Source organism: Spermophilus citellus (assembly GCF_964194105.1).
Source record: "Spermophilus citellus genome assembly, chromosome: 10".
In the NCBI taxonomy this organism is placed as follows: domain Eukaryota; kingdom Metazoa; phylum Chordata; class Mammalia; order Rodentia; family Sciuridae; genus Spermophilus; species Spermophilus citellus.
In genome coordinates this window covers 53,539,076-53,554,792 of record NC_138197.1, presented here as the reverse complement: position 1 = coordinate 53,554,792, position 15,717 = coordinate 53,539,076, and the positions used below count along the sequence as shown (strand labels likewise).

At 32.2% G+C, this 15,717-nt stretch overlaps 1 protein-coding gene across 5 annotated transcripts in view; it reads right to left on the bottom strand.

Annotated features, from left to right (window-relative positions):
- Positions 1-15,717, bottom strand: part of CCDC91 (coiled-coil domain containing 91) — a 355,737-nt gene that overhangs the window by 160,875 nt on the left and 179,145 nt on the right. For all 5 annotated transcript variants that reach the window (XM_081309051.1, XM_081309048.1, XM_081309047.1 and 2 more), the window contains one exon: positions 4,712-4,819. In XM_081309051.1, coding sequence (XP_081165177.1) covers positions 4,712-4,819 — 108 coding nt within the window. The remainder of the gene's footprint in view (positions 1-4,711; positions 4,820-15,717) is intronic.

The following is a 15,717-nucleotide window of genomic DNA, read 5'->3' as shown; positions in this document are numbered from 1 at the left end:
TCACCACTGTTTCTTCACAACATACTAGAAATCCTAACTAAAGCAAGACACAAGTAAAGGAAATAAAAAGTACATGGATTGGGAAATAAAAGTGTCCTTTTTTATAGATGACATGACTGTTTATGTAGAAAATCCTAAAGAATGGGCAACCTCTGGAATTACTAAGTGATTATAGCATATCAAAGTTATAGAATGCAAGATTAGTATACAAAAGTCAATTACTTTCCTATACACTAGTAATGAACAAATGGAACAAATAAAACTCAAAATATATTACATTTCCATTAGCAATCTTTAAAATGAATCATTTTATTAATCCGACAAATTGTATATAAGATCTACATGAGGGGAACAACAAAACTTCAATGAATTAAAGAATTACTAAATAAATAAAGACATACTCCATGTTCATAGACAAGAAAGTATCAATATTGTCAGGGTGTCAGCAGTATCTGAGGGCATTTCTGGTTACCACAATTGAGGATGTTCCACTGCCACCTAGTAGGCAGATATGAGGGATGTTGGTAAGCATTTTACAATGCATATGACAGTTCCTCAAAACAAAGGGTAATTAAGCTCCAATAACATTAGTGCCAAGGTTGAGAAACACTATATTGAGTCCATAAATCTGTACACAACACCTTTCTCCAAAGGTGTTAGAGTAATGAAAGTCTTTTCTCTGAAGGTGCTAGAATAAATGGATGTGCATATGAGGTGGAGGGAGAAGACATCTGATGATATCACCCCATCATACCCCAAATTAATTAAAAAACTGATCACATAATTAATTGAAGAAAATACACATCTTTTGAAAATACAGGAGGAAAACCTTTGACAGCTATAATTAGGCAAAGATTTCATAGATACAGAATTAAAAGGATGATAGATAAAAGAAAAAAATTCCATTCATCAAAAGTAAATGCAATTAAAGATAGCATTAAGAAAATAAAACTAAAATAAAATATTCATAATGCATACATACAGTCAAAATTTTGTGAAAAATCTTATTATTTATGTATGCAATTTAGGAAAATGAACAAAAACTCTGAATATATATTTCATGAAAGAAAATATACAAACAGCCAGTAATCACATGAAAAGATGTTAACCATCAAAAGTCATTCAGATAAATGCCATTGGATTAGATACCATTCCACACTTTCCCCTGTAAAAAACACTAAATGACTGAAAATACCAAGCTCTAAGTGGATAAATCAAAGAGAATTCTTATACATAAGCAGTTAAGAATGAAAAATGGAACAAAACTTTCAAAAAGCGTTTGGCACCTAGTTATAAAGTTAAACACACTTACCATGTGATCCAGTAAGTCAATTCCTAAATATGTATAAACAAAAATAAAAATATGTCCCAACAATTTTATGCAAACATTCATAGCAGCCCCTAACTTTAAGCAATCTAAGTATTTAACAATAAGTGAATAGATAAAAAGATGCTATATGCCTGTATAAGAAAATATTATTCAGTAACTGAAAGGTATAAATACACCTCCCCGCCACATACACACACAAAGAATCTCAAAACATATTACGATGAACCAAGGTATCCAGACACAGAAGAATCTAAATTATATTTTATATAAAATTATAGAAACGATGAAACGGGGCTAGGTTCAGTAGTAGAGCACTTGTCTAGCATGTATGAGGCCCTGGGGTTCAAACCCAGTACCTGGGGCGAGGGGGAAGGAAAGGTGAAACAAACAAATAGCATGAGAATACAGATTAGTGGTTGCTTGGGACCAGAGATCATTTGAGGAGCATGACTAGACAATAATGAGAAAGCTTCTTGAACTGATGCAAATGTTCTATATATTGATTATGATGCTTATGTTCCCTATAAGTATCCTAACCTTGAGTGTTCTTGGCCAAATATAGGTACACACATTCCTTAATAAAGGATGCAATTAATTTTACGTAGAACATATCTAAAATAGTTGATAGGCTTTGGGGTACAGCAAATTAGGTACAGATAAGTTAACAGAATTAAGCGACAAATCAGGGTTGAATCCAGTTTTTCCCTTAAATTTTCCCTTAAGTTTTTCATTTAAGGAAAGAGAGAGGGGAGTCAATTGATTACTAAGGAACAATACTGATGCTATATTTGTACTCCTCCCCCCAAATTTCTTCTTGTTAAATAAAATTTACTTACTTCCAGTTTGAAATGACATCTCAAGAGCTAGCAAATGTGAAATCACCATTTCTAGCACTCATGTGGTTTTACAAACTAACCATCACACTGAACTTCTTATATTCCCTATAAGTATCCTATCCTGGAGTGTTCTTGGCCAAATACTTCCAATTAATAAATAGGATACATCTTTCCTTTTAGGCAACTTTACATTTCTTTTAGTGATGTTTTATAGTTTGTTTTCATTGTAAATGGTTTTCTGCATCTTGGTTAAGTTTATATCTAGGTATTTTCTTAACTTGGATGCTATTATAAATGGAATTGCTCTCTTTATTTTCTTTTCAATTCTACTTGGTGTAAAAACAACTGGTTTTTGTATATTAATAATTTAATCCAAAACTTGTTTGAAACCATAAATAGCTTTACTCTTGGCTATTTTTAATGAGACATCACTAAAATAAATTATTTACAAATTTATAGGAAAAAGTCAATTCACAAGCATCAAATCACAGGAAAGGTTCAGAAATTTGGGAATTTGCAAATTCAAAAACCAAATTAAAAACCTTGGAAAAACTTTAAGATGACAAGAAACAATGCACTAGGGACTTATTCCAAAAACCCTAAAAACAGAATCATTATCAATCAATTAGCAATCCCTACACCCAGACCACATGCTTCTGTTTAACCTGTCAGTGAGATTCTATAATTACTACATACTAAAAATAGCCATATCTTAAATTCTTTAACTTTCCTCTTGGGAGTAGTTACAGTAAATGCTCTACCTTTTATACTAGATATGCTTCAGGTAAACAATTTATATTTTAGTTCTTAGTTCTTCAGGTCAAAAGGAACCATATCTGGACCTGAGAATAGAGACAGCAGCACACCAAACCCTTCCCCTATCACCTAGAAATCCTGGACTTTTCAGTCCAAGGTCTTAGTAAGACAGAACTTTCAGATTTTCTCCTATGGAGACAAGATATATAAATTTGCCTATGAGATGCAGGCTTCAAATACATGGTGACCAAAAGAGCACTGCAATATATTAGTTCAGTTTACCAAATATCTCTTGCTCTCTGCCTTTCAGATGGATGGTAAGATCTCATTAGCTGGCCCCATTATGATTGGAGTTTGGGGACATGTGGACATAAATTGGAATTGAAAATGTCAACTCCAGGTCAGAGTACTTAATTATTGATACAAAATCTAACAGGGCTCTCTCACTCTGCAGTGATATACTATATTGAGTATATTTCAATGTTCCACATAGGAAATATACTCAATATAGCTGCCATGATGGCAACATGAGACAGAAACCAAAGAAAACCTTCAATATAATGCAGCATGAGTAAAATATAAATGTTTGTTTCCTGGAGCCAGAGTGTAGGAAATATTTCGACTAACATATGTTTTATGCTGCTTCAAAGTTCTATGACTTGAATTTTTCTCTGTGATATTTCTGTGCATAAATGAAGTCATTACACTTTATAATACTGATGGCATGGTATTTCACCACCCAAAATAGTATGATTATTATATCCAATTTATAAAATTCCCTGTGTGTTCCTTTTTTCAAGCCATTTATTAAAAGAACACTGAAAAATATTTAATAGAACTGGTCCCAATCTTCAGGATGAGGTGGCATATCTATAAATCTATTTAAATTCACTATTTAATTTTGTTTTCTAAATTGTAGCTAATTTTCTTTTCATCCTATAAACAGTACATTTAAATAAAGTTGATTTAATTTTCAACTATATTATTGAAAAGTTGTACAAGAACATCTTGCATACATTATTTATACTAGGATACATCTACAAATTCTCCTCAGTTGATTCCTTAATCATTCAAATCTTTAAAGACAATAAACATAAAAAGGGAAAAAAAGTAATAGAAAAATTCAAACAGAAACCATGTGAAAAAAATTTAACTCAAGAATAAGTAAGTGTTTTGTTACCCCCATTAATATGTACAAATTTTAAGTTTTTAACATATTCGTTAAAAATAAATTATATATGTGTTATTATTTATTTATTTTGGTACTGTGGATTGAACCCAGAAGGTTTCTACCTCTAAGCTACATTCCCAGCCCTTTTTATTTTATGTTTTTGAGACAGAGTCTCACTAAGTTGCTAAGGTTGGCCTCAAACTTGTGATCCTCCTATTTCAGCCTCCCGAATCACTAGGACTACAGGTATGCACCACTACACCCTGCCTGAATTTTCAAAATTCAAATGTTATTAACTTCTGGTCACTAAAAGTCATTCCATTGCCATAGTGCACTTGTAGTTATCCCTTTGCTTCTGCTATTTGTGAATATTATTACAACCCCGAAATTAACATAATAGTCATTAATTTGGGAGCAAGCCCACATATTTTAGGACTTTAGTCCTATTTTAGGTCTATCATAAAAGTCTCAAAATTTGAGTTTACATAAGCATACTTTTTCTCCGAAATACATCAAGTGAAGTAAATGGCATGAAACTGAACAAACAGCACTAGAGCTCTCAGAGGAGGAGAGTCAAAAGAAAAGCATAAATATACACTGCATGTGCACTTTTATTACCTGAGTATTCAGCAACTCTTCACACTTGTGGGCTTGTTTCTCAATTGCACAGATGTACTGTTTTTCAATTGCTTCTACTTGTTGCTTAACTGAAGACTGCAGTAGTGCCTATAAACAAGCAAAAGAAATCATTTTGATCACAAACAACCTGAGGGTATACTGTTGACATGTGAAGTTTTGACAGTAGTACAAATTTGAAATATAACACCCTTTTGCATTACAAAATACATATTTCTCAACAGAGAAGTCCATTTATAGATATTACTTTAAGCTTTCAATTTTAGGTTTTCCTATTTGCTAATATTATAGTTTTTTTGGCTCACCTATTCATTCCACACACCTTCTCTTTAAGAAAAGCCAAGTCATAGAAAATGATAAAGAGAGTGAGTAGTTCTGTTAAATATAAATTCAGTTCAGTGAAGACCACACAGGACGAGAAGTATATAAAAGCTGCTGAAAAAAAAAAAGAATGAAAGAAAGAAAAAGAAAAAAAGAAACATGAAAAAAAAAAAGCCAGACATATTTCACTGGCTGACAAAACTCCACATCCTCTCGGCACACTGTAAGATCCCATGGGCCAAGCATGTTCTTCAAGACCACAAGTCAAGTAAAAGCAGATGGAAACTCTGAACAACTTCAAACATAAAATAACTGCCCCCCAGGAAGTTCACGCTGCCAATGCAAAAAGATATAAGTTAATGTATGTAAGTCAGAATCTCAAGGCAATATTCATAAAAAGTAATAAAATGTGAGACTCGACAATCAGAGTATAAATGCAAGAACTTAAGTAATATATAAAGATATAACCACTGTTCTAAGAAAAGCCAAATCATCATTTGAAGATGTTCCACCAACTCACTTCCTTACTGGAGATGTTTAAAATATTATAATCTTTTCTTTTACTTTAAAAAACTTTATTTATGTTATGCTAACATGATTGTAATGGTCTCTTCATGCTATTTATAAATTCTAAATCATCCTAAAATAAGCACTCAACCATGTACATAGAGCTCTTTAGTCAATATTCTATTTTTAAAGGTCTATCTGGATAATAAACTACTCATAATCAGAATAGTAAGTTGAACAGACAAATCTTATAGAAAACAGACCATTGGCGCATTCACTGAGAAAAGAAAAATAAGTCAAATCCCTTAATCTCTGTTTTGAAAACAGATTTATTTAGTTGGAAACAACATGCATTAAAATGATAAATAAATAGACATGTATTTTCAAAAATAGACAAAAGTATTTTTTAAAGGAATGACTAAGTCTCAAATTTTCAGATAATTTTTTTTCCAATGCAGACTATCTGATGATGCTACTATTACTACATTTCATTAGTTATCACTGAAAAACTGCAGAATTACAAGTAAATTAGTAAAGAAAAATAATATTAGGAATTGCTTACCAGAGCCGTGTTAGACCTCAATATATATAAGATATGTCTTCTGGATTCCATAATGATAGATTTATATACAGCATCAAAAGTTAATTCTTTTACACTGTATCTAGATGCTGTAAATCTTTAATTTACCTTTGGCAAAGTGTAATATTTGGTGAATTTATAAAATTTTAATTAGAGAATAATAAAGACAATTCCCTTGGAATAATCATAATGTCTTTTGTAAAGACAAAAATATTATTCTTTGGGGTGGGGTGGGGATTAAAGATATGGCAGAACTGTTTGCACAGTTACAAGTTATTCCAAATTTAAATAGACAATCATAATTTTTAGTCAACTATACTCTTTGTAGGCCCAAATTAATAAAATAAAATAACATTCTTTTTACATAATTAAAAACATAACTTGAATAGTAATATTTCCTTTATTGATTGATTTATATATAATATACTCATTTTCTTCCAGACATCAAGGAGGATCATGAGTTAAGTCAGAGCTAAAACTAAGGCTGTGGATCAAAAAGAGGAGCAATGCAAAAGTAACTAGCTTCCTATAGAGTTCAAACCTGTCAGTTTAGCCTCACTCAGTCATTTATATGTACAAAGGGGATATCTACAAAGGGGATACAAAGGGAGGTATGTATAGATTTTTTAAAAATATCTTTACTCATTGAGTTTAGTCTAACATTGAAGACAAATATTCTCTTGATAATTGCATACTATAGTTATGTGCAGGGTGCATAACAAAGAAAGAAAAGATACTCAAGATCGCCTGTAAAGACTCAGTACTATACACAAGAATATAAAATAGATAAGAATAACTAGAGTATGAAAGGTAAAGTTAATAAGATGGAAATGGTGAGGCAGGGAGGAATGAAATTAGACAAGTGCCAGATATTAAAAGATCTTGTACAGCACAACAAGGATTTTAAAATTTTGACCCACACTACTCAATAGAGGGATTATTAGTGCCATAGTCCTAAAAAATGAGGTAATTTTCTAAAACTGTCCTTACTCCTAGAATATTAACTATTATGGACATACTTATGTTTACATATTAGTACTAGCCAACTGCTTTTATGGCTTGATTTACTATTATGTAATTGAATATGTATCATTCAATGTAATATAACATAATAACTTCTTTTAAGTTTCTCATATATTTTAAGTACAAAAATGAACATAGAACTTAATTTTCCAATTCATTGTTTTCTTCTGCAATTGTCTTTATAAATACTAAAAACAAAAGCATTTCTTCACTTAATACAACATTATAAAAAGATATATGAAATTATTTCCTTTCTAATCTATTTTAAGTCATTTTTAACACACAGAAAAAGCATTACAATTCTCCTGATATATATATATATATATATATATATATATATATATATATATATATATATATATATCAGAGATAGAAATGCAAGATGTATATCCATGTATTCCATATTGAAAAGAATGCTACTACCAAGGGCAAGAAATGTTTTGTACCTATTAAACTTATCTATCAGAGATTGGCAGTATTATCTCACTGAATCCAACTCACTAAGCTTGGGGAAAACTCATTACCATACTTGAGGAACACTGCAATTTTAGAAGTGTGAGCAAGATTATAGGTTCCTTTAGTACAAGAACTCAGTGGTACTTGTCTCTATACCCATGTGCACTCATTGTAGTGTTCCCTGCACATAGTGTGGGTAATGCTATTCCCTAAATGGTAGTCCATTTTTTTAAAAAATAACTTCTACCATTAGAAAATGTAGGTCCAACTCCCCATCATATTGGCTTAGGAACTGACTTCCTTAAAAAGACTTCTAAGGCACAAGAAATAAAATCAAGATCAATAATTGGGATGGTATCAAACAAAAAGCTTCTTCACAGCAAGAAAACAATCAACAATGTGAAGAGAGAGACTACAGAATGGTAGTCTTTATCACATGGACCTCAAATAGAGCATTGATCTCCATGATATACAAAGAACTCAAAAACTTAACATCAATAAAAACAAAGAATTCAATCAGTAAATGGGCAAAGGAACTGAACAGGCACTTCACAGAAGAAGAAATACGAATGGTTGAAAAATACATGCAAGCTGGGTGTAGTGATGCTCGCCTATAACAACAGCTGGGGAGGTGGAGGCAGGTTGATGGATCTCAAATTCAAAGCCAGCCTCAGCAAAAGCAAGGTGCTAAGCAACTCACTGAAAGAGACCCTGTCTCTAAATAAAACACAAAATGGGCTGGGGGTTGGCTCAGTGGCCAAGTACCCCAAGTTCAATCCCAGTAGCTCAAATACTAGAAACTACTGATGTGCATTTCTTTAATGAATTGGATGTATGCTGGAATTTAAATGCAAAAAAGAAGCATATCCAAAGTGGACTATTGACATCAGACTACAATTCATTGTTTCAACAAATCTGCCAGTTTTTCTTCTCCCTTGAAATAGCCAAACTGTTACAGATCAGATTCCAGCCTCGTGAAATTAATTACTTGTCCAGATTTGCAGAGCAGATGTGTCTTTCAGAACCAGATGGTATCTGAAACATTAATATGATCTTGGTAGTTATGAAGAACAGAAAAGTATACTAGTTAACAACAGTTATTATTATTTTGAAAGTCACAAAAATTTTATCTGTCCATCCTTTCATACTTACACAAATGGAGAAAAGTATAAGCTACAGAGCAATCCAGAGGCAAAACTTACCATAAACACAATATTCCAACTAGGATTTAAGCTGTAGAAAACGGGAATCTTTGCTCAACTCACAGACACACACAACGTACCTACGACAATGTCTAGCACATAAAAGCTATTCAACAAATGTGCTGAATCAACTGAAAAATCAATCCTGATTTTGATATGTCCAAATCTGTCTATTTGCTTTTCAAGCACCAATTTTTCTCTATCATTTTAAAATATTTCAGTCTTTTTTTTTCAAACTTCCTTTCTTCTTTCAAACTTTCTTTTCCCATCATAGCTAAAAAGAAAAGGAGCATAACTGAAAGGTATCTGCAAAACACTTAAATTAAGACTGTGAAGGGATACTTTTATATTTTTTATGGTATAAATCTTCTTTTTGAAGATGGTGGAATGAGATGAAAATCATTACCTTAGGTACATGTATGAGTGCACACATGTGGTGCGACTCTACATTGTGCAGAACCAGAGAAATGAAAAGTTGTACTCCAACTACGTACAATGAATCAAAATGCATTCTGCTATTATATATAACTAATTAGAACAAATAAAAAAAACTTCCTTTTGAGAAAAAGGGTACTTCAAATTTTACAAAGCCAATAAGTTGTTAGCATGTTCTGTAATATTCCCTAAAAAATTTCAAACATAAGCAAATTTTTAAAATTATTTTTTATTTTGTCATATAATTATACATAATACTTGGATTATAAGCAAGTTTTATTATTTAAAAGGAGAGCCCCCTTGAATAAAACTTTGTAAAAACTTGACTAAAGCACCTACGTAAAAAATGATCTCTTACTGAATTATTCACTTATCTTTTTCCATGAGAAAGGTTTTAAATACCTACTTTACAAATTAAGAAACAAACACTATGATTAAGAGATGTGCCCAAAATCACAGAAAAGACAGTATAACAAATAATTGAATTTCACTCCATCTATTTGCTTCTGTTTGTCTTAGCTACTCTAACCCAGCTAAAGCAGACTTCTTTTTCTGAAAAAAAGCACTTATTCTCATTTTTGTAATTCATTTAATTATTGACTTATTCAACAAATATTCACTGAATGAATACTTTATTCCAGACACTGTTTCAGGTACTGGATGTACAAAGTGAATCAAAAAACAAGGTTCTTAATCTTCTGAGTTTACATGGTTGGCAAAATGATTGAAAGGGCAAGGATGATAAGGACAATTGAAGGTCAACAACACAGATCATTACTGATGATACTACCTGCAATGAAGAATATAAGAAGGTAAAAATTAAAGAATAGTGGAGGGTAAATTTTTCAGACAGAATATTCAAGAAAGGCTCTCTTTAAAGATGGATAAATAGAGTTTAAGTGTCACAGGTGGAAAAGGAAAAACTCAGCCATACATAAGTCTAGGAGTACATTCTCATCTGTCTTAAGTGGCTTTTCGTCACTGTGACCAAAATACCTGACAAGAACAACTGAGAGGAGGAAAAGTTTATTTTACACTCACAATTCAGAGATTCAGTCAATGGTTGGCTGACTCCATTGCTCTGAGCCTGAAGTGCAGCAGAATATCATGGAGGAAGAGCAAGGCAGAGGAAAGCTTCTCAACTTGAGGCAAGCAGGAAACAGAGAGAACACAAGAAGCCAAGGGCAAAATATAATCCCTCAAGGCATTCTCTGAGTGACTTACTTCCTCCAGCCATGCCCCACCTGCCTACAGTTTCCACCCAGTACAGTGCTCCTTTCACATTATCTATCCATCAAATTGATAATTCACAGATTAGGTTATAGCTTTCATAGACTAATTTTACCTCAGAACATTCCTGCATTGTCTGACATGATCTTTTGGGGGATAATATGCAAACCATAATACCTTTAAAGGTCACAGCACCAAGTCCTGGAATAAAAATAATACTAATGAGGAGTTCAAGAACTAAAATAAAGTCTAGGGTACAAACCAGGGAATTTCAATAGATATATTCACATTGGTCCTTCTTTTGTACTTTAATAATAGGCCAAACTCCTAATCCCAGAGTGTATAGTTTTGCAGGGCTCTATATCAGAATGAGTTTTCAAACATCAGAAAAGTAGGTAGAAAACCAGGATCCAGTGGGGCATGGCACCTTATTTCTACTGTAACTGCCATGAGAAACCACTACAAGGCTTTAAGCAAGGAAATTTCTATAATCTGACATATTTTTAAAAGCCTTCAAACAATGTTGCATGGTATAAAAGACACTCAAATGCTATCAAAACTTTTCCCATCAATGTACAATTAAAGAAAAATGTAGTATTTACTTTTCTAGGAAACATTAAATAAATTAGAATCAAAATTAACACAACATGCATGGATTATTTTTTAGTACTGTAGGGTCAAGTAATTAATGCAAAAATCCTGCCTGATAATGAAATTTAATTATAATAAGAACTCACAGAATTATTTTCTTTTTCTATATCTTCACAAGAAAAATCCTACAGGTATACATAAACCTATCAAATAATATTTACTTGAACTTCATCTGAACATTTTCTAACATGCAGTTTTTCTACAGTACTTACAGTGGTAATAAAGACTATAAAAATGAAGAAATAGTGCCCAAATGATGGCAGCTGATTACATCTGGTTGTGAATGTCACTCTTGATTAATAATTTGTCCTACTTATTAACTCTTGGCTATTTAAAAATATTGTGTGTCAATTTTGTGATCTAAAACTTCAACCTATAACTTCATTGGTTTGTTCTTCCAAAGAAGAAAGTGAACACTTGATCTCATTCATTATTATATAAACATATTTTAAAACAGCTTCATATTGGTGAGCTAGTAGTCACACTAAGGTACAGAAGTTGTTGGTTGTGTAAGAGGAGAAATATCAGGCACCTCAGAAAACAGTAGACATTTTAGAAAATTTTGTTGGAGTACGAACAGAAATAATGTGATTAAAAACCTCTCATGGAGAGATGATTTAAAAATACAATGTATAAAGGAGAAGGGAATAAAGTTTTCTCAGACAAGGATTTAATCTGAATTTAAAGCTTTCCTTTGTTCAAGTCTGGCTCTGGATTCAAGTCCAAGTTCATGGTCTTGCTACCCAGCTGGCAGAGATTAAGCAATATTCAGACCCTGGGAGATTAATCTTTGGGGAGAACATAGGTGCAAGAGTAAATGCTAGTGGTCTGAGAGTGATGAGAATAGATTTGACCCTATTTCTTTTTAGAAAGCAGAACAGAAACTAATACCTAACATTTTGAGGGGAAAAAATGGGCTAAGAAAAAAAAAAGATTTCGCCCTTTTTCCTTAATTTACAAAAAGAAGAGAAATTTCAAGGTCATGTTGAGGCTACTGAAAATTGATCCTGTTTCATATCTCAAGCAATTGGAATTATGATTGGAATTGCAGTGATTCTCAGATTTTTCTATGTATTTGAAGAGTAGTGCACTGTTACTATACAATTCAAAAAGAAAAATGTTAAATTATGGGTGTAGATCTAAACATGGAAATTCAATATAGTCTAGCCATGCTATAAAGTGCTCTGCAGGCTGTGAAAGCCAAAGAAAATCTTCAGGACAGAGGGAATCATTCCTGTTGGCCTTGTTGTTAAGGGATTCTAGTAACATAAGAGTTGTTACCTCAAACACCACAAAAGTCTCCCAGTGAAAATTTCTTTTGTGCCATGGACAACACATTAAAATTAAGAAGTTTCTAAAATTAAGCATAGCACAGAGACTCTACATGTCTGCCTTCCAGATACTTTAACCTTCTGAAAAGCTGCCACATGGATAGGCCTCTCCCTCAGATGCCACAATATTGCTCCTTGTGACTTGAATCAGAGCTACAGTTTCAGTTAAAAAAAGAGAGGAAAGGAAAAAAGAATTCTGACTGGAACAACCTCTTTATAATCTTTTACAGCATTAAATAAAGCACCTGTTTATTAACACATGAGCCTCAATTCCTAAAATAAGGAATCAGAGGCTATGGGAAGACAGACACTCATATAGATGTCAGAAATATTTGGCTTCAGCACAGATGTATGAACTTTCTCCAAGAAGGCAGTATATTTTGTTAAATAGAGTCTGGAATCAAGTCTTGAGTTAGTAACCGGCCTTTATTTAAAACTCCGCCTTTGTTTGTTTACATGCATGTATTCATTGCACTATATCTATCTGTCTCAGATTCCTCATACAATAAATGTGGAGAATTCCAGAATCTCTTCTCTCCCAGTGACAAAGAAATCCTGTCAGATTATGACAGTTTACTTAATCCTTTGCATTAATGATGATATTATACCTAAGACTGTTCTAGTAATTTGTTCTAATAATTATTCTAATAATCTGTTGTTTTTTAAGAATTATATTCCTGCTCTATGGATTATTTTCTTAGTGATTAGATTTAAGACCATTAAAATAGTAATTTCCTTCAAATTAACTGAGATCCATTCATCAAATACGTATCTCAAATAATAGAAAATAAATTTTCCTCACATTGAAAATTCACCAATAGTTAAAAAGAAATTAGTGATTTGATTTACATAAAGCTCATCAGTAGAAAAATTTAAAAAAAAGAAATGTGTCACATTAGATTGGGTAGAGAGAAGTGATGGAAGAGGAGGGGAGGGGGAGGGGAGGGGGAGGGGAGGTAGGCAGGGGTAGGGGGGATAGGAAGAGCAGCAGAATAAAGTAGACACTAGTATTACAGCCCTTTATTTTGATATGTATATACATGTCTGTATAACCAATGTTATTCTGCAAAATGTACACTCAAAAAAATGAGAAATTATACCCATTTGATTCAAATGTATGATATGTCAAGATCATTGTATTGTCATGTGCAGCTAGTAAAAAAATGAAAAGAAAAATAGCCTTCAAGATTTCATTTATTCATAACAAGAAGTAGTTTGTGAACTTAGATGACAATTTAAAAATACTTCTACTAGATGCTTTTCTAGTTAACCGTTAACAATATTACATTATAGAATCTATTACATTAAGGGTAGTATCTAAAATACTTAAAATCCACTGATGTAGGCACAAAAATCTCAGAAGAATCACTCCCAAAAGTAAAGAAGGTGCAGAGGTCCTCAGTAGTGTCAAGTCCTAGCTTAATGGTCAGTAAGGAAAAACTCCAGGGAAAGTGACAAAGTCATCAAAATGTCTCAGAAAGAATAATACTAATGAGTATAAAAATGTCTCACTATTATATCATGGCACAAAGTAAATTTGCTGGTTTAATAATAGACTAAACTGGGTTTTATAATGGAATAATTATCAAAAACTGACTACCTGAGTATCCTGATAAAACAGTAAGGTGAGGTAATCTTGTAACTTCATGCTCCAGATAAAATAGAATAAATCAAACTTACATGTATCATTCCTCAAATGGAAATCCCTTTTTACTTGAAACAAAGCAACTTGACAATACACTGTTAATCAGAAATGTGCCAATTTTAAGCAAATTATTTGACCTCTACACTAAGATAAAGGTTGAGGAGAATAAAAACCAGCCCTTTATTTTGATATTGTATTATACCCTAATTAGAAACAAAACAAACATGTTAAAATGCTATTCTCCAAAATGGTATTAGTTATTACACTCCTGCTTTCCTTTTTCAGATCGTGTTTGATAGTTCAAAGTAAAGAATAAACTGAGTCACTCTTTTCCATCAAGCAAAAAATTTAAAAATTAAAAGTATACACATTCACATATATATGCATGTATCTGTGCATTTATTAAATAGTGGTACTGGGCATTGAATCCAAAAGTGCTCTACCACTAAGCTACAACACCAGCTATTTTTTTTTTAGGTTTATTTTGAAATAGGGTTTTGCTGAGTTGCCCAATATAGCCTTCAACTTGTGAATCTCCTGCCTCAGCCTCCTGTGTAGATGAAATTACATGTGTGAGCCACTGTGTCCAGCAGTGATGGGAAGTATAGTCTTCCCATCAGCTTTACAAATAGTTTTTTTGTAATGTTCTCATCTGGAATTAGAAAATGTAATGAGTAAAAAAAGGTCTAATGTATCACTGTATTTTCAGAGAATTTTCTCTGCTGGCAATATATGACCTTTCACTAACTGGACTATTAAGTGGCCAGTGAATAAATAAATCTATTAACAAAAAAAAGATCATTTTTCCCTCTAAATTCTAAGTAAGTAATGCTTTCCAAATTCTAAAATTGAAAATACCTCAATCTACAAAAGTCTTGCTGATAATTCAGTTCATCAGAAAAATTAAAGCTTAAGGAATGCATAATTGATCCACTACATTCACAGGAATAGTTATAGAAATGTATTTTTAAAAATATTTTTAGTTGTAGATGAAAACAATAACTTTATTTTGTTTATGTAAATATTTATTTATTTTTTATGTGGAGGTGAGGATCAAACCCAGTGCCTCACAGGTGCAAGGTAGGTGCTCTACCATTGAGCCACAACCCCAGCCGTAGAAATGTATGCTTCACAGATACTATAATATGAGCACTAATCCAGCCATAGAAATCTGCTAAATCAATTTAGATAATGGGAAGAGTCAAACTTTCAATTCCATCAGAACATGTCAAACTTCTATCAGGTGAATATAGAAAGATAATATCATTTATACATTTATAGACTCAGAACACAATAGTAGTAGTCTAAATTTTGTGATAATAACCAGAAATCTGTAATTAATCAATAATATCAGGGTAGAATAAGACTGATACTGACAAATTGCTCAATTCTTACCAATATTTGTCATATATATTAATCTAAAAAATCTATAACATTTAAAGTACATTTAATAAGGTGAAGAATCATTAAGGGGTAAGAGATAGGTCTTACAATGTCTTACAAACTAACTAACACTCCCTTCACTTTGAAATTTCTTATCCCTGGAGTTCTTTTTAAAAGACTATTCTGAAATTCAAATACATTGAAATTTGTATCCACGATACAGA